Source organism: Notolepis coatsorum (genome assembly GCF_963971535.1).
Source record: "Notolepis coatsorum genome assembly, chromosome: 7".
Taxonomy (NCBI): domain Eukaryota; kingdom Metazoa; phylum Chordata; class Actinopteri; order Aulopiformes; family Paralepididae; genus Notolepis; species Notolepis coatsorum.
Genome location: NC_140171.1, coordinates 178,824,231 through 178,849,646, shown reverse-complemented (window position 1 = coordinate 178,849,646; position 25,416 = coordinate 178,824,231). Strand labels below are relative to the sequence as shown.

General features: G+C 51.1%; 1 protein-coding gene across 1 annotated transcript; it reads left to right on the top strand.

Annotated features, from left to right (window-relative positions):
- The first annotated feature begins 11,679 nt into the window (after positions 1-11,679).
- r3hdm4 (R3H domain containing 4) lies at positions 11,680-23,743 on the top strand. Its single transcript, XM_084318683.1, has 8 exons — positions 11,680-11,785; positions 14,249-14,406; positions 14,982-15,103; positions 16,331-16,445; positions 19,570-19,655; positions 21,679-21,764; positions 22,624-22,679; positions 22,805-23,743. Exons 1-8 carry the CDS (start codon positions 11,742-11,744, stop codon positions 22,906-22,908), a joined length of 771 nt encoding a protein of 256 aa, XP_084174809.1. The 5' UTR covers positions 11,680-11,741; the 3' UTR covers positions 22,909-23,743.
- The last annotated feature ends 1,673 nt before the right edge of the window (positions 23,744-25,416 follow it).

Genomic DNA, 25,416 nt, shown 5'->3' with positions numbered 1-25,416 from the left:
TTGTGAAGGGCCAGATTAAACCGAATATATATATTTATTTATATATATATATTTAATTGTATTTGTATATTCTCTAATATTCCCTGATATCCCTTGTATATTCCTTGTACAATATGCATTGAATATCCATTCTAGCCTACTGAACATCCCATAATAGTCTCCATTCTACTATTGGTCGAGACCTTGGTGCCAGGCTGCCATACCCCTCAGACCCAGTTCAAACGTACCGCTCCACATGTACGAACAAGTCCTAGTTCCGCGTAGGAATCTGGCTACCGCACCACAAATGGGACTATTTGTTCATAGTGCGTATATATACTGCGCTACTAAAGTAGGACTTTCTTTTCAGTCCAGTTTCTTACCCTCCAATAGAGTCACAGACGTAAAGCCTCCCCGCGACGCCACGTGTGGGAGTAAGGCCAAGTTCGCCTACCATCGGTATTGAGACATCGTGTATATTAATATTTGAATAGTCATATTTGGCACTATATCGTCGAGTTGGACGTAGTCTATTAAGCTAATAATAGTCTGTTAATATATAGTGCTTCGTGCGGTGAGAATACTACCGTAGTCAGTACCCATCGTTTCGGGCAGAGAACTGGCTGCTTACCCAGGGTGGTTGACCCCATGTGAAGCTGCACCCGAGGAGCCCCAGAGCCGACGAGCGAGTGGACCTGTATACCGGATTATTCTACCGACGACAGCCCGCCTTCCCAGGCACGGATTATGCTTTGTATACTTTGATTATTCCATGGATAAAGACCCCCGACACTGCCGTGTGTTGGAACCCCCCCCCCTGGAGAGGACGCAAGGTGAGGAGACGCTCTGCAAGACGAGGTCGCTTCACGTCTCTCCCCCGTGGACCGGAGAGAGCCGGCCCACAAAGAGTCCACCTGCTTTCATCTGTGGTCCAAGGATCGCCGGCGCATTGAACGGCACTACAGTGGGTTCACCTGGGATACCCTTGGCCGGACGAGGCAGCCGGATTCTACCCCCCCCCCCCTCCTACTCCTGTCGGCTTACAAGCGACCGGATTAACCCCCTCTAGTGTATCTAGTATATAATCATTAAAGTATCATTGCTGTTATTCCTTAACTATTCCAGGTCGTATATTTACCACCTGCGCCTTCAGAGATTGGACATTCTCTATTGATATACCGACGAATACTCTTTGCCATAAAAGTGCATACTATTTCAATTCATAAATGTAATTAAGTGATTAAGTGCTTGTTCTACACACCATCGCTGTGTAGAAATAAAGACCTGTTTCGACTTCGTACATTTGTGTTGGATCCGTTTCATCTACGTGAGAGTGTTTATGATAATATATTTATGCCGTGTACTGGGTGGCCGAATATTAAGTACAAAGGTAGTGGTAGTAAGTATCATATCTAGTAATACAGTCAGGGAATTGTACCCCTCAGTTACAATTGGTCCTTCGAGCCGGATGGGTAATTAGTGTAATATTAATATAGTGTTATTAATATTGAAATGGCCTATGATGAACACTCCACGAAACGATCCTCCTAACCAACGCCCGCAGCGCGAACGACGGCTCCCTCAGTACTTAGAGGCTTACGCTGTCAGTCAACAACCTAGTCTTCTACTAACAGTAAACGCGGTAAAACTAGAAAGTAAAAGTATGTCTAACCCCAACGCCCAGACTACCCCGACCATAGAGGCCCCTACGGGCTCTAATGTAACTGACCAAGTTCACGGTGGGGACCAGTGGGAACCAGACATGACTTCACACCCCGCCAGTACTGAAGAAGTAGTCCCCGATGAGTCCCGGGAGGAATACAACGCTACCGAGAGAGAACTCGGCACGGAAGAAGACGGGGAGAGCACCGTGGAGATAGAACTCCAAGGCTCCGCAAGGAGTACCCCGAGGGAAGGCTCCCCTATACAACCGCCTTCTCCCAGCGAGGCAGAGAGGACCCTACAGCAGGCCTTCCTCATCAGCCTGAACGCCGCTGCTGAACGCGACCGACTGCAGATCCAGCAGCGAAGCGAACACGAGCAGATACGTCTAGAAATAAGACGCATTCAGATGGAAGAGAATGTGGCCCGAGAACGAGCCGGTGCTCAACGGGACGCAGCGCGCGACAGACAGCAGTCGCAACTAATAGAACAGCTGATCAGACGGACAACACCCTCTCCCTCCGCCAGAGGCTCCAGGAACTCGTCTAGACACACCTCCAGGGCGGCATCCCCTAGCCGAGTAAACAACCCTGAACTTGACCAACAGACGAGGTCTATACCCCCCACAGACCACCTCCCCCCACCGGTCCAAGCGAGACCTAGCAACCGGGAAGGAGCAGCATATCCTGTGGAGAGGCTAAACCAGAGACTACAAGCACTGGATGACCTAACTGAAGACGAAGAGGAAGAGGAGGAGAACCACGCCCGAAGACAGCACAGTACTCTACCGGACCAGGAGGCCCGGTACAGCCCAGGCTATACTCCCGCGGAGCTGCGCTACAGACCCCCGACTCTATACCCGGGTGAGCACGACGCACGACCCGCACCGAGGAACAGCACCTGGACAAGCGGGCCATGGTACACTGCCGGTACCAGCCCATACCAAGGAGCGGGAGGAGACTCGCCTAGGAGGCCTCTCCCCCAACGCTCGCCGATGTATCCACAGTCAGCGTCATACATTGGCACGCCTATGGTACCCGACTTCACCCAAGAGAACCGGGCCCAGTATACAGAACTCCGCATGTGTCTGGAGACCATGTTGGTGGATGTATTGGATGAACGCCACAAATACGCCATCCTACTGAAGCACTTAAAGGTACCCCGCGCACATAATATAGCGCTCGCCTACGCGACTTCCACCACCCCATACACAGCAGCGCTGGTAGCATTGGACCAGAGGTATGGGCGCATATGGGATTACGTGATCCAGGAGATCCGACACATCGACCGCTTACCCCCAGCAATAGACAATCGAGCACTGGACGACCTGTCCATCAGAGTGCAGTCCCTGGTAGGGATGTTGGGAGCGCAAAGAGAGAAGGGGAGGCATGAACTTTACGCCAACTCAAATGTGGAAAGGATCCTGGAGAAGCTGCCGCCCGCTCGTCAGGAGCGCTTTAGGCGGCAGAGGGACCACAGAGACCCAAATGGCCCCGAACCGAACCTCCTCGATCTAGCAGACTTCCTGGCGAGAGAAGTCAGCAGCCTACGGCTAGATACATTCGGACGGAGCACCCCTGGCTCCAGAGAAGGAACCAGACGACTAAATGATGGAAGAAGATCGGTGACTGTGATGCACCAATCGGAGTCAGTACCGAGCAGCAGGAGCCACAGTACCCCCTCCAGAACGGAGAAGTGGAAGATAGTGTGCCCCTACTGTGAGAAAGAACACTGGCTAGCGCAATGTGACTCCTTCCCCAAGCTGAACGCGGAGGAAGCAGGTCAATGGATAAAGTCCAACAAGCGCTGTTTTCGCTGTGCGCGCTCACACATGGCAGCCGAATGCCGCTTAAAGAAAAGGTGCACCAAGTGCGATGGAGCCCATCTGGACATACTTCACGACAGTAACAGACGGCGCCCTTCACCTGCACCATCCAGCCGCAAAGCGAGCATCATGTACATCGATCCCGCCAGCAGCAGTGGAGCCTGAGTACTCCTAAAAGTAGTGCGTGTGACACTAAGCTACCAGAATAAAGTCCTGGACACTTACGCCGTCCTCGATGACGGGTCAGAGAAGACCCTGCTGCTCGCCTCCGCTGCGGCCCAGCTAGGGCTGCGGGGAAGCGAAACCCAAATGACAATTCGGACAATAAGACGAGATTTGAAGACGATAAAGGGCGAGAATGTCTCATTCTCTATCGCAGCAAGCGGCCAGCCTGAGCGACGGTACCAGATTGCAGACGCTTTCACCAGCCAAGAAATAGGACTGTCGCGGTACACATACCCCGTCGCCAAGCTGATGGAGAAATATGCACATCTGCGCAAGTTACCGATCCCGCTCATAGACAATGCTATGCCGACCCTGTTGATAGGCTCCGACCATGCAGACCTCATTGTCCCGATAGACCGGGTTCATACCGGACCCCGAGGCTGTCCTGCAGCAGTCGAGACCCGTTTGGGATGGACTCTCCAAGGCCCGCTCGCCAAATCTCTCAACCGAAGTACAGCCACTAGATGTCTCCACTCCCGAGTCACAGAGGGAGAAACCGCACTCCTGCAACACGTAGAGCGGCTATGGACCTTGGAACAAATGCCCTTTAAGAACGGAAAGAAAGACATTCGCTCTAAAGATGACATTTACGCCATTCACCTCCTCGAGACAGGGACCAAGAGAGTCCCGGTCAACGGCGTGTTGAGATACGCCACGCCACTCCTGCGGCGAGAAGGAATGCCTACTTTCCACGCCAAGACAGACGCCACAGAACGGTACCTGCTGAACACGGAGCGGCGCTTAGCCAAGAACCCCGCCCAAGAGAGTGTATACCGCGCTGAGATTGAGAAGCTCATCACAGCGGGACACGTCACAAAGATGGACATTAAAGAGGCTGACCAGACCACTGAATCGTGGTACGTGCCCCACCACAAGGTCCATCACAACGGTAAAGACCACATAGTATTTAACTGCAGCTACCAGATCGGATCCCAAAATCTAAATAAAGAGTTACTGCCCGGTCCCACACTCGGCCCCTCCCTACTCTGCGTTCTACTCCACTTCCGCCAGGAAAAGGTGGCCATCAGCGGGGACATTAAAGGAATGTTCCTGCAGGTGAGATTAGTAGAGGCGGACAAGCCCCTGTTACGGTTCCTATGGAGAGAGAAGCCAGGAGATGAGCACCCAGCCATCTACCAATGGGAAGTCCTCCCCTTCGGAACGACGTGCAGCCCCTGCTGTGCGACATTTGCACTACAGAAACATGTAGCAGAGGACCCAGCAGCGGACGAAGAGGTCCGACACAGCGTAAAGAACAGCTTCTACGTAGACAACTGTCTACAAAGCCTTTCAACCCAGGAAGAAGCCGAGGCTCTCCTGATTAAACTCCGCGCCTCATTGATCAAAGGCGGCTTTGATCTCAGGCAGTGGGCCAGCAGCGATCCGCAAGTACTGCGCAGCCTCTCCTCCGAGGACAAGGCAGCCAGCAGCGAGACCTGGATGGCTACAATCCCGGGAGAAGCCCAGGAGATGACCCTGGGATTGGTGTGGCGATTCAAAACAGATTCGCTTCACTACAGACACAAGCCCCTGACTACGGAGCAGGGAAGGCCGGCGGCGGCGCCGACCACCAGACGGAGTGTGTACACAACACTCGCCCGACAATATGACCCGCTAGGATGTATTCTACCGTACACCACCAGGGCAAAAATGATTGTACGAGCATTGTGGGACAAGGACCAGGGCTGGGACGACCCCATTCCCGCACACCTTGCATCCACCTGGAGAGAGTGGGAGATGGAGCTCCACTCACTCCCAGGCGTTAATATGCGCCGAAGCTACTTCCCACCCACGGTGAGGCCAGAGACATGTAAAATGGACTTACACGTCTTCAGTGACGCCTCAGAGGTCGCATACGGATCAGTAGCCTACTTGCGGGCCCAAGACCACGGGGGAGAGATCTACACAGCATTTGTCCTCGCCCGCTCGAGAATAGCCCCACGCAAGCAACAATCTATCCCACGTCTAGAGCTCTGCGCAGCCCTAGCCGGAGCGCACCTAGCCACGCTCATCCAACGTGAGCTCACCATACCGGTGTCTAGAACAATCCTGTGGTCAGATTCCACGACGGTACTCGCCTGGATCAAATCGGACTCATGCAAGTACAAAGTCTTCGTGGGAGTCAGAGTCACCGAGATTCAAGACTTAACCGAAGAGTTAACCGGAGAAACAGAGTGGCGCTACGTTGATACAAAACAGAACCCAGCTGACGTCATCACCCGGGGGATGCCCCTGGATGACCTCACCCGTCGCAATGTCTACAGTGACGGCCCCGCATTCCTAAGACTCCCGGAAGGACAGTGGCCCATGCCTATCCCGAGGGAAGCAAGTCCAGAGGAGGTGGAAAATAAGAAGTCTGTGTTCTGTGGATTGAGCACCGTAGCCTCCACCGACCCTAACATAGACGATTGCACGTCCATAGAGAGTGCACAACAAAGAACATTCCTGCGGTACCACCCGGAGTGCAAGTCCCCCGCTGATATGTCAGCAGCTAACTACGAGGAAGCAGAATTGCTTCTACTGCAGCGAGCCCAGAGAGACTCGTTCCCCGATGAATTGGCCTGTCTACAGGGAGGAAAGCCCGTCCCATCCGACAGCAGATTAATTCACCTGGCCCCCGAGAGCGACGCTCATACCCTCATCAGAGTGGGTGGTCGCCTACGCAGAGCCCCCAATCTACCGGATGACATTAAATACCCGATCGTATTGAACAGCCGACACAAGGTCACAGAGCTGATTATAAAGAAATACGATGAGGATGTACATCACGCAGGAGCAGAAAGAGTCTTCGCGGAAATCAGACGTCGTTACTGGATCCTACAAGGAAGAGAGGCGGTACGACGCTTCCAGCGAACATGTCTAGACTGCCGCAAGTGGCGCGCGCAGCCCAGCATACCAAGGATGGCTGACCTTCCTCCATGTCGCCTCCGAATCGGTGACAAGCCATTCCACTCAACGGGTATGGACTGCTTTGGCCCGCTGCACATAAAGAAAGGAAGAGGAACCGAGAAGCGGTGGGGTATTGTATTCAAATGCATGACCACCAGAGCGATACACATCGAGCTTCTCCCGACCATGAGCACAGACTCATTCCTTATGGCCTTCCGAAGATTCACATCACGGAAAGGAAGACCGTCTACCCTATTGTCCGATCATGGGACAAACTTCAAAGGCGGCGAAAGAGAGCTGAGAGAGAGCTTCCAAGCTATGGGCCCAGAACTTAAGACCCACCTCGCTCCAGCACAGGTTGATTTCCAATTCAACCCCCCAAACGCACCCCACTTCGGTGGCACTTGGGAACGAGAAGTGCGCTCCATAAAGACAGCCCTGTACGCAGTACTTGGGGCCCAGACTGTGGCGGAAGAAGTCCTAATGACAGTCCTCACGGAGATTGAGGGAGTACTTAACTCGAAGCCCCTCGGATATGTCTCCAGTGATGTGGCGGATATCGACCCAGTTACCCCCAACACACTCCTGATGGGGCGGCTAGATCCTGCATTACCCCAGACAATGTACCGGCCTGAAGAAGCGAACGGCCGACGAATGTGGAGGTACAGCCAAGTATTAGCCGAAAAGTTTTGGAACAGTTTCCTACTGCACTACCTACCGTCTCTACAGACCCGCCAGAAGTGGGTGAAGGAGAGAGACAATTTGACAGAAGGAACAGTCGTCATGATTATTGATCAATCACTGCCCAGAGCTATGTGGCCGGCCGGCCGCGTAAGCAAAGTGATCACCGGTGCCGACGGCAAGGTCCGAGCAGCCGAAGTGCTCGTCCAGGGTCGCACTTACACCCGTCCCGTGGCAAGGCTCATAGAACTGCCTCGACTCCCAGACACAATCGATGATGACCATGACCCTACAACCCTATGACTTTGTGAAGTTGACTGACCCCTACAGCAAACCCTTATGTGTAAATAGACAACGCGATTAATCTGTCTCTGTTTAACTGATTAGGTCTGGGACCTATTCAGGGGGTGGCTGTTGTGAAGGGCCAGATTAAACCGAATATATATATTTATTTATATATATATATTTAATTGTATTTGTATATTCTCTAATATTCCCTGATATCCCTTGTATATTCCTTGTACAATATGCATTGAATATCCATTCTAGCCTACTGAACATCCCATAATAGTCTCCATTCTACTATTGGTCGAGACCTTGGTGCCAGGCTGCCATACCCCTCAGACCCAGTTCAAACGTACCGCTCCACATGTACGAACAAGTCCTAGTTCCGCGTAGGAATCTGGCTACCGCACCACAAATGGGACTATTTGTTCATAGTGCGTATATATACTGCGCTACTAAAGTAGGACTTTCTTTTCAGTCCAGTTTCTTACCCTCCAATAGAGTCACAGACGTAAAGCCTCCCCGCGACGCCACGTGTGGGAGTAAGGCCAAGTTCGCCTACCATCGGTATTGAGACATCGTGTATATTAATATTTGAAGTCATATTTGGCACTATATCGTCGAGTTGGACGTAGTCTATTAAGCTAATAATAGTCTGTTAATATATAGTGCTTCGTGCGGTGAGAATACTACCGTAGTCAGTACCCATCGTTTCGGGCAGAGAACTGGCTGCTTACCCAGGGTGGTTGACCCCATGTGAAGCTGCACCCGAGGAGCCCCAGAGCCGACGAGCGAGTGGACCTGTATACCGGATTATTCTACCGACGACAGCCCGCCTTCCCAGGCACGGATTATGCTTTGTATACTTTGATTATTCCATGGATAAAGACCCCCGACACTGCCGTGTGTTGGAACCCCCCCCCCTGGAGAGGACGCAAGGTGAGGAGACGCTCTGCAAGACGAGGTCGCTTCACGTCTCTCCCCCGTGGACCGGAGAGAGCCGGCCCACAAAGAGTCCACCTGCTTTCATCTGTGGTCCAAGGATCGCCGGCGCATTGAACGGCACTACAGTGGGTTCACCTGGGATACCCTTGGCCGGACGAGGCAGCCGGATTCTACCCCCCCCCCCCTCCTACTCCTGTCGGCTTACAAGCGACCGGATTAACCCCCTCTAGTGTATCTAGTATATAATCATTAAAGTATCATTGCTGTTATTCCTTAACTATTCCAGGTCGTATATTTACCACCTGCGCCTTCAGAGATTGGACATTCTCTATTGATATACCGACGAATACTCTTTGCCATAAAAGTGCATACTATTTCAATTCATAAATGTAATTAAGTGATTAAGTGCTTGTTCTACACACCATCGCTGTGTAGAAATAAAGACCTGTTTCGACTTCGTACATTTGTGTTGGATCCGTTTCATCTACGTGAGAGTGTTTATGATAATATATTTATGCCGTGTACTGGGTGGCCGAATATTAAGTACAAAGGTAGTGGTAGTAAGTATCATATCTAGTAATACAGTCAGGGAATTGTACCCCTCAGTTACAATGAGCATGGCAGTTTTTTCTAGGCAAAAATTTAACATAATTTTGAATCATTGCCTATTAAAACCCCCTTCCCAACAGTTGGGCTTAATGAGAATGATACCAATGGAAAGCTTATCTTCTCTAGTTTACAGGGATACCAATACCTTTGTGTTCGCTCAAATATTGAGCGCGCTATGGACCAAGATATTTATTAATGGGCAGAACCTTGATTTTACATGGCGGCCATCTTGAAATCCATCATGATGACGTGGCCCCTACCCCAAAACGAAAGCTATGATGATGAGGAACACGTGGGGAAAATGTGGTGCTTTTGTCCGGCGCGTCCAATTTTTTTTGCTAAGCCCCGGCCCGGCCTAAGGTACTTACATTTTCACTGAAAGACATATTTGGTTATTTTTCAACGAAGAAGAATGAATGTTAAACCAGAGCTAGAAGACAACATGCGCAGTAGTACCCCGCACAGTACAGGCCCCCAACGCACAGTACAGGCCCCCAACGCACAGTACAGGCCCCCAACGCACAGTACAGGCCCCCAACGCACAGTACAGGCCCCCAACGCACAGTACAGGACGGACCCCAACGCACAGTACAGACAGTACAGGCCCCCAACGCACAGTACAGGACCCCAACGCACAGTACAGGCCCCCAACGCACAGTACAGACAGTACAGGACCCCAACGCACAGTACAGGCCCCCAACGCACAGTACAGACAGTACAGGACCCCAACACACAGTACAGGCCCCCAACGCACAGTACAGGCCCCCAACGCACAGTACAGACAGTACAGGCCCCCAACGCACAGTACAGGCCCCCAACGCACAGTACAGGCCCCCAACGCACAGTACAGACAGTACAGGACCCCAACACACAGTACAGGCCCCCAACGCACAGTACAGGCCCCCAACGCACAGTACAGACAGTACAGGCCCCCAACGCACAGTACACACAGTACAGGCCCCCAACGCACAGTACAGGCCCCCAACGCACAGTACAGGCCCCCAACGCACAGTACAGACAGTACAGGACCCCAACACACAGTACAGGCCCCCAACGCACAGTACAGGCCCCCAACGCACAGTACAGACAGTACTGGCCCCCAACGCACAGTACAGACAGTACAGGACCCCAACACACAGTACAGGCCCCCAACGCACAGTACAGGCCCCCAACGCACAGTACAGACAGTACAGGCCCCCAACGCACAGTACTGGCCCCCAACGCACAGTACAGACAGTACAGGCCCCCACCGCACAGTACAGGCCCCCAACGCACAGTACTGGCCCCCAACGCACAGTACAGACAGTACAGGCCCCCACCGCACAGTACAGGCCCCCACCGCACAGTACAGGCCCCCAACGCACAGTACAGGCCCCCAACGCACAGTACAGGCCCCCAACGCACAGTACAGACAGTACAGGCCCCCAACGCACAGTACTGGCCCCCAACGCACAGTACAGACAGTACAGGCCCCCACCGCACAGTACAGGCCCCCAACGCACAGTACTGGCCCCCAACGCACAGTACAGACAGTACAGGCCCCCACCGCACAGTACAGGCCCCCACCGCACAGTACAGGCCCCCAACGCACAGTACAGGCCCCCACCGCACAGTACAGGCCCCCAACGCACAGTACAGGCCCCCACCGCACAGTACAGGCCCCCAACGCACAGTACAGGCCCCCAACGCACAGTACAGACAGTACAGGCCCCCAACGCACAGTACTGGCCCCCAACGCACAGTACAGACAGTACAGGACCCCAACACACAGTACAGGCCCCCAACGCACAGTACAGGCCCCCACCGCACAGTACAGGCCCCCAACGCACAGTACAGGCCCCCAACGCACAGTACAGACAGTACAGGCCCCCAACGCACAGTACTGGCCCCCAACGCACAGTACAGACAGTACAGGCCCCCAACGCACAGTCCAGGACGGACCCCAACGCACAGTACAGACAGTACTGGCCCCCAACACACAGTACACACAGTACAGGCCCCCAACGCACAGTACAGACAGTACAGGCCCCCAACGCACAGTACTGGCCCCCAACGCACAGTACAGACAGTACAGGCCCCCAACGCACAGTACAGGACGGACCCCAACGCACAGTACAGACAGTACTGGCCCCCAACGCACAGTACAGACAGTACAGGCCCCCACCGCACAGTACAGGCCCCCAACGCACAGTACAGGCCCCCAACGCACAGTACAGGCCCCCAACGCACAGTACAGGCCCCCACCGCACAGTACAGGCCCCCAACGCACAGTACAGGCCCCCACCGCACAGTACAGGCCCCCAACGCACGGTACAGGCCCCCAACGCACAGTACAGGCCCCCACCGCACAGTACAGGCCCCCAACGCACAGTACAGGCCCCCAACACACAGTACAGGCCCCCAACGCACAGTACAGGCCCCTCCCATGTATGGGGTTGCGGCACTGCAGATTTCCCCTCCTCGCGGGGCGCGGTGCTCGGGAGCCTCGTTCACGGTCTCGCGCGGGGCGGAGGGGCGGAGACAGAGGCAGCTAGCTGCAGGAAGCTACATCATCTACTGGAACTGTCTCGCTTTACTTTCGTTAATATAGTCGCAAGTGCGTTTTTTTAAGGTGTTTTGAAAAGACCGAACACGACATAAAATGGTTGTTTTGACGGATAACAATGAAGAAGAACAGGATTTTATGTGAGTGACAAAATACTCTTAGCAAATGAGCTGCAACACGATCTGACTGTGTGTGAGCTAATATCGACTGAAGTGACCTGATCATAATAACTAACGTTATTACTGCGTTACAGCCGGGCAGCATCTTATGTTATCAATTGTTATGTTATTATTATGTCCATGTTATGATGAATTGAAAATGGGGGACCCTGATGTAAACAAGACGAAAGTCTTTCTCTGGTCTGCATCCCCTTAACAATTGTGTGTATTGAGCCGTACTGTATTGTACCCATTCTGCAATCTGTTAATACAATCAATCAATCAATCAATCAAACTACTGGTGTAACTTTAACTAACTAAACCACTGGTCTTCAGTTCCACTGATGCTGTCAGATGAGTGTCCTGCCTGCAGACATCACAGTAGAAACATGACAGGGAGGTTATAACGTGTATATATACAGGTGACCCACACTGACAGGCCTGGGCTACTATAACAAATACAAGAAGATCTAGTTGACTTGGGTTTTCTGACGTTGGTGCTTCTAGAGAGGGGGGGGGGGTGATTTGTTTAAATATGCTTAAACAAATGCACCTCTTGTTTAAATGTGTTTAATTAAATGCAAATGCATGCAACGGCTAGTTTAATTAATGCAATATGTTAGTTGTTTGGCCAGTGCTGGGATTTAAATACTTGTGATTTAAATATGATGTTGCTATCCTGCAGGGATAAGGAGCTATATATGGCATATAGAAGAACGCACTGGCCAATCACAAAGCAGGGTGTCCAGTGTTGGGCGGGGCTTAGATGTAAACACCCACTGACCCACTTCTGCAGCCTCAGTGCTGTCAATCATGTGTCATGTGCCCAGTATACCACCTACTTGGAGAAACAGCATAGCTGAATATGGCACATGAAGCATGTTAAAGGCCTGAATCAACATGATTAGATTAGATTAAAATGTATTGTCATTCATTATACAGTACAATTAAAATAAGTGTGGCATCCAACCAGAGTGCAAATGTAGCAGTAAAGTGTAACAGCAATATACAATGTACAGGTGATTGTACTGGGTACAAAATACACAAATTAGTACTACTGTGTAGTGCTAATCGGATGTAAAGACAGTATGGTAGTAGTCATACTAACCAGCGTAACTAACCTAACGTATGTAGTACAGATATAGTATCTACAAATATGTAAAGGGACTACGGGTAGGTAAGTACATACAGGCGTATAGCTATATATGCTGTGAGAATAAATATATATATATATATATAATGGTATATACTAGGTCTGTCTTAAATACAACCAATGCTGTTTGTTATTTAAGATGAGGTCGGACGCGGCACTGTGACAGATTTGTGTTCATTGTGCTGCTTTTATAAAGCCTCAAATGACGGCTTACAATATTTCATAAAAGCAAAGTGTTTCGTTTGTCTATGATTTAAAAAGGTTTGAACTTTACAGCACTGACATCTCTATAGTATTTTTTATAGTGTCCCGACCCATATAAAAAATTAAGTTGAATTCTGCCTTTGTCTCTATTAACTACATATAAATATTTATGTAATTGTTTGCAACATAATTATGTAATGTAATGTTGTTGGCTGTGTAACGGAGGCAGCGCAGCTCCAGACTCATTATTCATTTAATTAATTAATCCAATCCACTTTATTTATAGAGCACATTTAAAAACAACAAAGTTGACCAAAGTGCTGTACAAGTCCCACAACATAAGATATTAATGAAAATGTAAATAATAAATGTATTTTTTAATCTCGAAGCTTCGAATCAAAATCGAATCTCGGCCCCGAAGCTTCGACGGCCAAAGGCTTTGAAGGTCAGCCCTAGTAGTATATACAGGATTTGTACATGCCATCATACAGAGCGTGCGAGTGAGTGAGTGAGTGAGTGAGTGAGTGAGTGAGTGAGTGAGTGAGTGAGTGAGTGAGTGAGTGAGTGAGTGAGTGAGTGAGTGAGTGAGTGAGTGAGTGTGCGAGTGAGTGAGTGAGTGAGTGAGTGAGTGAGTGAGTGAGTGAGTGAGTGAGTGAGTGAGTGAGTGAGTGAGTGAGTGAGTGTGCGAGTGAGTGAGTGTGCGAGTGAGTGAGTGAGTGAGTGAGTGAGTGAGTGAGTGAGTGAGTGAGTGAGTGAGTGAGTGAGTGAGTGAGTAAGTGTGCGAGTGAGTGAGTGAGTAAGTGTGCGAGTGAGTGAGTGAGTGAGTAAGTGTGCGAGTGAGTGAGTGAGTAAGTGTGCGAGTGAGTGAGTGTGCGAGTGAGTGAGTGAGTGAGTGAGTGAGTGAGTGAGTGAGTAAGTGTGCGAGTGAGTGAGTGTGCGAGTGAGTGAGTGAGTGAGTGAGTGAGTGAGTGAGTGAGTGAGTGTGCGAGTGAGTGAGTGAGTGAGTGAGTGAGTAGTCATACTGGCCAGCAGCGTAACTAGTAACTAGTTCTGGCCTAACTAAGTCTTGCTCTCTATACCCCCTCTAGCCTGATAGAGGAGCGTCAATGCACCTCTTTGCCCAACTCTCCTGCCAAGCGCGTGTCTCCCTCCAAGAAGAAGCAGTTCTTCATCAATCAAGCCATCCGCAAGTCCGACCTCACCCCCCGAGCCAAGGGCAGGAAGAGCCTTCGCCGACAAGAGAACAGTAAGCCGTCATAACCTGCAATAAAATGTCCCAGTGCTGCAGATTTACAGTGCTGCAGAGTGTTTGCCAGTTCCGTTTCAAGGTAGTGTTAACATATGAACAATAAGTCAGAAAGAATGTAGTGCTAACATTTTAACAATAAGTCAGAAATAATGTAGCCATAACATTTTAACAACATGTCAGAAAGAATGTACCCATAACATTTGAACAATATGTCATAAAGAACGTAGCGCTAACATTTTAACAATATGTCATAAAGAACGCAGTGCTAACATTTTAACAATATGTCATAAAGAATGTAGCGCTAACATTTTAACAATATGTCAAAGAACGTAGTGCTAACATTTTAACAATATGTCATAAAGAATGTAGCCATAACATTAGATAGATTACATTTTTAGAGACTAAAGTACAGAAAAAAGGTACCGTTGGGCACCGGTATGGGTTCTAATGTGAACGGTACCCAACCCTAGCGTTCACACGTCCACAGATCCGGTGTTACCCGTGTGATTTAACACACTGTTACCCCCCCCCCCCCCCCCCTCTGTACTCTCCTCATGAAACAAAACAAACAGCACGCTTCCTTGCCAACCTGCTTGAGAGAGACGAGTGCCCCCGAGAGGACCTGGAGGTCTGCAGTAACCCTGCCCTGCCCTCCATCTTCACCGAGGCCTGTACCAACCGCAACTACATCGAGGTAGGCCTCCACTCTTTGTGCACAGTCAACCTGAGACCAGTGGCTCGGGAGGTAGGGCGGCCGTCTGGTAATTGGAAGGTTCCCGGTTTGAATCCTGCTGCGGTCAGGCAAGCGATACCGGAGTCTCATGGCGAGCACAGAAAGACTCAGAAGAAGCTTCTATCCCCAGGCCATCAGGCTGCTCAACGAACAATAAACACTATGCAACAACCATCAAATGCACACAGCACACACATCCACACGCACACACTCACTTTAAACAAACAACACACTGCAGCACCCACTCTCCACACTTTAGAACACCTAGACACACTTTATATTTATTGGTAAAGGATTTGCACTACAACCCATACCTCAGTACACCTTACTGTAAATTGTACCTCATCCCATTTCTGCTTTGCACTATATAGTATTGTATATTAGTATATTGCATAGTATATTGTATATTGTACGGTAACTCAGTTACTCTATTCTGCATCGAACATTGTACATATGTCTATACTGAACACTGTGTCTACGTACGTGACTTCTATTTTTACTTCTATTTTTACATGCTATACTATTTAATTTAATTTAATTTCATACTTATCTTGTCTTGCACAGTCTCTGGAGCATAACAGAAAGAAGCATTTTGTATAAAAGTATTCTGTACTTCTGTATGACAACTATTAAAGAAACTTGAACTTGAATCCCGCTCCTCCCGGGCAGCGTGTCGAAGTGTCCTTTGAGCAAGACACTTTAACCCCTAATTGCTCCAGAGTAGCAGGTTGGCACCTCGCACGGTTGCCTCCGCTGCTGGTGTGTGAATGTGTGGGTGAATGTGAAGAACAAATTGTAAAGTGCTTTGGATAAGAGCTGTTATATAAAGGCACCATTTACCGTTTGAAAATGTACCGTCTTGAACAATGGACTTTTTTTTGAACGGCCACAAACGTAACCTCTTCAGTTATATCCTTATCGCTAAGCGTTGGTTGCACGCTTGGTTCTAAACCAAAGAAACAAGACTTCCCTTTCTACTTCGAGACTTATTTGCCTGAAAATTATTTTGTTCTGCATCATGTAGGCCTAGATTTGATAGACCGTCCATATCCCTACTGTGCTGCAATATTGCTGAACACATTTATTATTTTTATTTTATTTTATTTTATTTTATTTTATTTTATTTTATTTTATTTATTTATTTATTTATTTATTCTCTTTAACTCGGTCCTTCCCCTCACCGTCCAGCCATGGAACGACTTCATGAACCGCTCCGGTGAGGAGCAGGAGAAGCTGCTGGCCCTGTTGGAGGAAGAGGCCAAGAACAAGACCTCCAGTGGGCTCGTCAGAGACCAGAGGAACGGTACGAGCCCACACTCCGTCCACCTGGTCTCCATCAGATCATATAAACACTATGTTATCCCCACAGGGAGGTCGCAGTGCTGTCGACAAGCATCACACCAGAGGGAATAGGTCAGGAGTGTTGGAAATGGACACCAGGAGGAAACTGTAATGGGGAATATTAAAGGACAAAACGATGAGTCGTTTTATAAATCATTGAGTCATTATTAACAATAGAAAACAGTTTATTTCACCGTGGCCACAATGAAAGGACAGTTTACAGACAGATACACCATGTTCACACACTAGCGTCTGGCCATAAAGTGACCAGGAGGTCTGGGCAGAACATAGTTTATACACACTTGCGAGACGTAACATTAGAACAGATATGATGATGAAAGTAAATAAAAATGGTTCCCAGTTACAGGAAGTAATAATAATAACCTTGCTTTGGCTGGCTGGGGAGATGTCGGTACCTTGGAGTCTCTTAAAGAGACACACACACATTACACTAGCTGGTCACACTGAACCAGTCGAGCTGTAAAATGATAAAACGATATCTCAACACAGATCTATAATGACTTGATAATATTTTCCACCGTATCAAGATTTTGCACATACCACACAAAACATAGCACATACCACACAAAACATGCCTTGTGTGTCCCCCCAGTGACCCCTCCTTGTGTCCCCCCCCCCCCAGTGACCCCTCCTTGTGTCCCCCCCCCCCAGTGACCCCTCCTTGTGTCCCCCCCCCCCAGTGACCCCTCCTTGTGTCCCCCCCCCCCAGTGACCCCTCCTTGTGTCCCCCCCCCCCAGTGACCCCTCCTTGTGTCCCCCCCCCCCAGTGACCCCTCCTTGTGTCCCCCCCCCACAGTGACCCCTCCTTGTGTCCCCCCCCCACAGTGACCCCTCCTTGTGTCCCCCCCCCACAGTGACCCCTCCTTGTGTCCCCCCCCCACAGTGACCCACCCCTCCTTGTGTCCCCCCCCCCACAGTGACCCCTCCTTGTGTCCCCCCCCCACAGTGACCCCTCCTTGTGTCCCCCCCCCACAGTGACCCCTCCTTGTGTCCCCCCCCCCCACAGTGACCCCTCCTTGTGTCCCCCCCCCCACAGTGACCCCTCCTTGTGTCCCCCCCACAGTGACCCCTCCTTGTGTCCCCCCCACAGTGACCCCTCCTTGTGTCCCCCCCCACAGTGACCCCTCCTTGTGTCCCCCCCCCCCACAGTGACCCCTCCTTGTGTGTCCCCCCCCACAGTGACCCCTCCTTGTGTCCCCCCCCCCACAGTGACCCCTCCTTGTGTCCCCCCCCCCACAGTGACCCCTCCTTGTGCCCCCCCCACAGTGACCCCTCCTTGTGTCCCCCCCCCACAGTGACCCCTCCTTGTGTCCCCCCCCCCCCACAGTGACCCCTCCTTGTGTGTCCCCCCCCACAGTGACCCCTCCTTGTGTCCCCCCCCCCACAGTGACCCCTCCTTGTGCCCCCCCCCCACAGTGACCCCTCCTTGTGTCCCCCCCCCCACAGTGACCCCTCCTTGTGTCCCCCCCCCCACAGTGACCCCTCCTTGTGTGTCCCCCCCACAGTGACCCCTCCTTGTGTCCCCCCCCCCCCACAGTGACCCCTCCTTGTGTCCCCCCCCCCCACAGTGACCCCTCCTTGTGTCCCCCCCCACAGTGACCCCTCCTTGTGTCCCCCCCCCCAGTGACCCCTCCTTGTGTCCCCCCCCCACAGTGACCCCTCCTTGTGTCCCCCCCCCACAGTGACCCCTCCTTGTGTCCCCCCCCACAGTGACCCCTCCTTGTGTCCCCCCCCCACAGTGACCCCTCCTTGTGTCCCCCCCCCCACAGTGACCCCTCCTTGTGTCCCCCCCCCACAGTGACCCCTCCTTGTGTCCCCCCCCCCCACAGTGACCCCTCCTTGTGTCCCCCCCCACAGTGACCCCTCCTTGTGTCCCCCCCCCACAGTGACCCCTCCTTGTGTCCCCCCCCCCACAGTGACCCCTCCCTGTGTCCCCCCCCCACAGTGACCCCTCCCTGTGTCCCCCCCCCCCACAGTGACCCCTCCTTGTGTCCCCCCCCCACAGTGACCCCTCCTTGTGTCCCCCCCCCCCACAGTGACCCCTCCCTGTGTCCCCCCCCACAGTGACCCCTCCTTGTGTCCCCCCCCCCACAGTGACCCCTCCTTGTGTCCCCCCCCCCACAGTGACCCCTCCTTGTGTCCCCCCCCCCACAGTGACCCCTCCTTGTGTCCCCCCCCCCACAGTGACCCCTCCTTGTGTCCCCCCCCCACAGTGACCCCTCCTTGTGTCCCCCCCCCCACAGTGACCCCTCCTTGTGTCCCCCCCCCCACAGTGACCCCTCCTTGTGTCCCCCCCCCCACAGTGACCCCTCCTTGTGTCCCCCCCCCACAGTGACCCCTCCTTGTGTCCCCCCCCCCACAGTGACCCCTCCTTGTGCCCCCCCCCCACAGTGACCTCTCCTTGTGTCCCCCCCCCACAGTGACCCCTCCTTGTGTCCCCCCCCCCCACAGTGACCCCTCCTTGTGTCCCCCCCCCACAGTGACCCCTCCTTGTGTCCCCCCCCCCCACAGTGACCCCTCCTTGTGTCCCCCCCCCACAGTGACCCCTCCTTGTGTCCCCCCCCCCACAGTGACCCCTCCTTGTGTCCCCCCCCCACAGTGACCCCTCCTTGTGTCCCCCCCCCCACAGTGACCCCTCCTTGTGTCCCCCCCCCACAGTGACCCCTCCTTGTGTCCCCCCCCCACAGTGACCCCTCCTTGTGTCCCCCCCCCCCACAGTGACCTCTCCTTGTGTCCCCCCCCCCCACAGTGACCCCTCCTTGTGTCCCCCCCCCCCACAGTGACCCCTCCTTGTGTCCCCCCCCCCCACAGTGACCTCTCCTTGTGTGTGTCCCCCCACAGTGACCCCTCCTTGTGTCCCCCCCCCCCCACAGTGACCCCTCCTTGTGTCCCCCCCCCACAGTGACCCCTCCTTGTGTCCCCCCCCACAGTGACCCCTCCTTGTGTCCCCCCCCCACAGTGACCCCTCCTTGTGTCCCCCCCCCCACAGTGACCCCTCCTTGTGTCCCCCCCCACAGTGACCCTTGTGCCCCCCCCCACAGTGACCCTTGTGCCCCCCCCCACAGTGACCCCTGCCTTCACGGCTGCAGACGGCTTCCAGAGGATCGACCGAAGGCTGCGAGCAACTCTGAAGCGCAAGCAGATCCCCCTGGTGAGTGTCTGTGACCCCCCCCCCCCCCCCTGGTGAGTGTCTGTGACCCCCCCCCCCCCCCCCCTGGTGAGTGTCTGTGACCCCCCCCCCCCCCCTGGTGAGTGTCTGTGACCCCCCCCCCCCCTGGTGAGTGTCTGTGACCCCCCCCCCCTGGTGAGTGTCTGTGACCCCCCCCCCCCCCCCTGGTGAGTGTCTGTGACCCCCCCCCCCCCCCCCTGGTGAGTGTCTGTGACCCCCCCCCCCCCCCTGGTGAGTGTCTGTGACCCCCCCCCCCCCTGGTGAGTGTCTGTGACCCCCCCCCCCTGGTGAGTGTCTGTGACCCCCCCCCCCCTGGTGAGTGTCTGTGACCCCCCCCCCCCCCCTGGTGAGTGTCTGTGACCCCCCCCCCCTGGTGAGTGTCTGTGACCCCCCCCCCCCTGGTGAGTGTCTGTGACCCCCCCCCCCTGGTGAGTGTCTGTGACCCCCCCCCCTGGTGAGTGTCTGTGACCCCCCCCCCCCCCCTGGTGAGTGTCTGTGACCCCCCCCCCCCTGGTGAGTGTCTGTGACCCCCCCCCCTGGTGAGTGTCTGTGTGTATGGGGCTGTGCGTCGATGAAATTCCTCCGGGCGGACTTCTCTAGTAACCTGGACCGAGGGCTTCACCCGATCGATGTCGTGGCCCAAATGGACATACGATCTACCAGATGGCAATCAAATAATTGGAATATTCTTTTTGGAATCCCACCGGCCACAGGTAATTTAACGTCAATTTCAGCTTGATTGTGCCTTGTTTTCATTTCAACGAATGCCGTTATTGACAATCAATGAATCAGAAACGACCCCCCCCCCTTTCATGCATTCATGATGGAACATAATACCGATCATATGCATTTGAATTTTTAAGTGTAGCGTGTATAGGGACAAAACGCCAATGGATTTAACATAATACACGTATCTGGCTATTACTAGCCTCCCAGGAATGACCCTAAACCGCTCTAAAACTATACTTATATTCACCACGGTATAAAACGGGAATTTATGGATGGAAAAATTATTTCTTTTTCACATCTTGAATGATAGATACTCAATGTCAAATGGGCCATAGTATTGCATCCATAGCTATAATATAGAATATAGTTATAGCCCTGCAAACAAGGTGACGGACTCCATTGGTTTAATGCGTGGCAGCACATAGCCATATCTCGTTCCCAGCGTGGCAGAGAAAGAGTTAACTATCCATCGTTCAACATGTGAAAAATAAAAAATAGAATCATGTATACGTTCGCGTGTTATACCGTGGTGAATATTGTATAGTTTCAGAGTGATCCTGGCTAATTACTGGTAACTGTGTAATGGAGCAATATGTGAATTTTGCTAAAAGCGTTTGCGTTGCTCGCCTGGACATGCTACTATTTCCAATTCAAAGGTATATAATAGGTATTATGTTTCATCATGAATGCATGAAAGGGGGGGGGCAGTAGTTTTTTGATACTTTGATCGTCAGCAACGTCATACGTTTTGGAGTACGTTGCATATGATCGTTGCGATCGATGTGAAATCATTGTTGGATCAAAGTAGGATTGATGTCATATAGTCCTTACCTTTACTAGGAGGTATCCCAAAAAGAATATTCCAATTGTCTGATTCCAGTATTGATCCAGTATTGGTCCCTGACATGAAGTGGCACAAGATATGCCTCAAGTGTGCTGAACGCGTTTCAAAGTGGTCGGATGAAGCGATTCACTTGGCTTGGTCTAAATTCTCCACCCGGACCATATACAATGTAACACACAGTTTCAAAGGGTGGGCGATACTGCCACCTACCAGGATGTGGCTGGTATTGCACTTTTGGGATATCAGAATGATTTCCTATGGTAACACCGAGGTCCGTGAACCTGTAATGAATTTAAAAAATCGAATAAAAGAAAAAACGACCAAAACCCGAGAAATCTCAGGTCTGGCACTCAACCGCTGGCGAGTTAACCCGATGTGTTAAGCGCCGTCGCCAACCTTGTCTCATTCCACTGTGACGGGTGTTCCTCACAGGGGACGCTGGAGAGGCTTGAAGAAGACCTCCTGAGTGTCTTCACTGCTCAGCCTCACTCTGTTTACTCCACCAACCTCGGAAGCAGGTAATCTGACTCCTAAGATGTTTGTGGTTGAATGTTTAATACCAGGGGGGTATCCGTGTGGACAGGGCAGTTAGTCACGATGTTAGCCTTTTCCACAAGCTCTGATTTCACTCGTCCACACGAATAGACATAGAGTTTCTAAAAAATCTTCACCCTGGCAAGAGTTTTCAAAAAGGTCCGGTTTCAGTGACCTAAAATACTCTTTGCATTATGGACGAAAGGCCAAACAGTGTAGAAAAACCTATGGTTAAAAAAAATAAAGAAAGAGGCGCGGCCGGGTGGGGCAGCGGTCTAAGCGTCTGCCCACCACCACAGAGACCGTGGGATCGAATCCAGCCGTGGTGCTTCCGGGTTGGCCGACCGTCCATGCTGACACAATTGGCAGTGTTAGAGGGTGGGAAAACCCGGTGAGGGTGGGTCCTGGTCGTTGTAAACAGCGACTCCTACAGTTCGGTCGGGGCGCCTGCACAGCAAGGGAAGGATCTAGGAGAGGTAGTGTGACCTTCCACACGTTACACTCCCCCAGTGAGAGTCCGCGCTGCCAGGTGAAAAGAAGCGGTGGGCTGGCTACACATGTGTCGGAGGAAGCATGTGATAGTCTCCGCCCTCCCAGACCGACGGTAGGGGGTAGAGTGTGCAACGACCAGGTAGGGGATTGGGAATTGGCATAACGACTAACATTGGGATGGGGGAAAAAACCGGAAAAAGAGAAAGTGTAAAAATAATAAAGAAAAATACCTGTGTACGTGAGGACAAGGCCTTAAGGCTTAGTAGATGATTCACTGAATTTATTATGAACCCGAGGAGGAGGAGGATGATGATGAAGTCACGCCATGATTGTCTTGTGTTTTTGAATCAGCTTTGAGAGGCTACTGCTTCACGCCATCTGCCAGTACATGGACCTTGTTTCACAAAGTGAGTAGAAATGCAGTTGCAGTACATTACACAGCTATGGTACACTTTTATTGGAGCTCGCAGCCCCCCCTCTGCAATGTGTGTCATGATATTTGTATATAACAGTTTGTTTGTATGACCCTTAGGTACCGACTGTAACGGCGCCCGCCTAACAGAGGTGTTGAACAAACAGGAGGCGTTCCTGCCCCCCAGGCCTCTGCTCTCCGCCTACCTGGAGCAGCTGAGCTGAGAGCGTTCCTGCCCCCCAGGCCTCTGCTCTCCGCCTACCTGGAGCAGCTGAGCTGAGGGCAGGACGCTGCTGGAACATTCCATTTCCACCGCTAAACCCTTCTCCCTCTACTCCCCTAACAGGTGCAAGGTATAATAAAGTATAGATTAGGGCTGACCTTCGAAAGAAAAATTGGAATTCGAAGCTTCGGGGCCGAGATTCGATTTTAATTCGAAGCTTCGAGATAAAAAAATAAATAATAATAATTATAAATAATTAAAAAAAAATCTTTTTCTTTCTTTTTTTTTTTTTATGTTGTGGGACTTGTACAGCACTTTGTTCAACTTTGTCAGTGCTGTAAAGTTTAAACCTTTTTAAATCTTAGACAAACTAAACACTTTGCTTTCATGAAATATTGTAAGCCGTCATTTGAGGCTTTATAAAAGCAGCACAATGAACACAAATCTGTCAGTGCCGAGTCCGGCCTCATCTTAAATAACAAACAGCATTGCTTGTTGTAGTTAACAAAGAGAGGCAGAGTTGATTTTGCAAAAAAATTAAAATCATGTAACTTTTTAATTTTTTTTTTTATATATTCGAATTTTATTTTCATATTCGAATCCCATGCCCATCGAACGAAGCTTGGATTGAGTATTTAAGACAGCCCTAGTATAGATGTAGATAAAGTGTGTAAGGTCTGTGTACTGTATGCTTCTACCTGGCCCCACCAATATGTAGAGCTAACTCTGGAGCAGTGATCTGATATGAATACATGAGGTGCTGCCACCAGAACAAGTAGAGCTAACTCTGGAGCAGTGATCTGATATGAATACATGAGGTGCTGCCACCAGAACAAGTAGAGCCAACTCTGGAGCAGTGATCTGATATGAATACATGAGGTGCTGCCACCAGAACAAGTAGAGCTAACTCTGGAGCAGTGATCTGATATGAATACATGAGGTGCTGCCACCAGAACAAGTAGAGCCAACTCTGGAGCAGTGATCTGATATGAATACATGAGGTGCTGCCACCAGAACAAGTAGAGCTAACTCTGGAGCGGTGATCTGATATGAATACATGAGGTGCTGCCACCAGAACAAGTAGAGCCAACTCTGGAGCAGTGATCTGATATGAATACATGAGGTGCTGCCACCAGAACAAGTAGAGCTAACTCTGGAGCAGTGATCTGATATGAATACATGAGGTGCTGCCACCAGAACAAGTAGAGCTAACTCTGGAGTAGTGATCTGATATGAATACATGAGGTGCTGCCACCAGAACAAGTAGAGCTAACTCTGGAGTAGTGATCTGATATGAATACATGAGGTGCTGCCACCAGAACAAGTAGAGCTAACTCTGGAGCAGTGATCTGATATGAATACATGAGGTGCTGCCACCAGAACAAGTAGAGCTAACTCTGGAGTAGTGATCTGATATGAATACATGAGGTGCTGCCACCAGAACAAGTAGAGCTAACTCTGGAGCGGTGATCTGATATGAATACATGAGGTGCTGCCACCAGAACAAGTAGAGCTAACTCTGGAGCGGTGATCTGATATGAATACATGAGGTGCTGCCACCAGAACAAGTAGAGCTAACTCTGGAGCGGTGATCTGATATGAATACATGAGGTGCTGCCACCAGAACAAGTAGAGCTAACTCTGGAGTAGTGATCTGATATGAATACATGAGGTGCTGCCACCAGAACAAGTAGAGCTAACTCTGGAGTAGTGATCTGATATGAATACATGAGGTGCTGCCACCAGAACAAGTAGAGCTAACTCTGGAGCAGTGATCTGATATGAATACATGAGGTGCTGCCACCAGAACAAGTAGAGCTAACTCTGGAGCAGTGATCTGATATGAATACATGAGGTGCTGCCACCAGAACAAGTAGAGCTAACTCTGGAGCAGTGATCTGATATGAATACATGAGGTGCTGCCACCAGAACAAGTAGAGCTAACTCTGGAGTAGTGATCTGATATGAATACATGAGGTGCTGCCACCAGAACAAGTAGAGCTAACTCTGGAGCGGTGATCTGATATGAATACATGAGGTGCTGCCACCAGAACAAGTAGAGCTAACTCTGGAGCAGTGATCTGATATGAATACATGAGGTGCTGCCACCAGAACAAGTAGAGCTAACTCTGGAGTAGTGATCTGATATGAATACATGAGGTGCTGCCACCAGAACAAGTAGAGCTAACTCTGGAGCGGTGATCTGATATGAATACATGAGGTGCTGCCACAAGAACACGGGCAGCAGAAGGATTAGAACACTGGACACCACCTGGAGATATGTCCAGTAGAAATAGCCTAATGTGGCATAATATTATGATAATAATGAGTAGTGCAAATATCTCCTTATAAACGGATGCCGTTGCTCATCATTTTGTCAGGTCAATAATGTAAATGTATGTCATCTTTTTGTTAAGGATGTTGGGGGGGAAAAAAGCTTCTACGTGTACTTAAAGAGAATAACAATCATATTCTCAGTAATTCTTTATGTATAAAAAAAAGAAAAGAA

Excerpts from the sequence above, each read along its gene's own strand:
- r3hdm4 (XM_084318683.1), top strand. The coding sequence starts at position 11,742 with ATGGTTGTTTTGACGGATAACAATGAAGAAGAACAGGATTTTAT. Across the intron at positions 21,765-22,623 it reads TCCACCAACCTCGGAAGCAG|CTTTGAGAGGCTACTGCTTC; the intron begins GTAATCTGACTC and ends TTTTTGAATCAG. Across the intron at positions 22,680-22,804 it reads CATGGACCTTGTTTCACAAA|GTACCGACTGTAACGGCGCC; the intron begins GTGAGTAGAAAT and ends TATGACCCTTAG.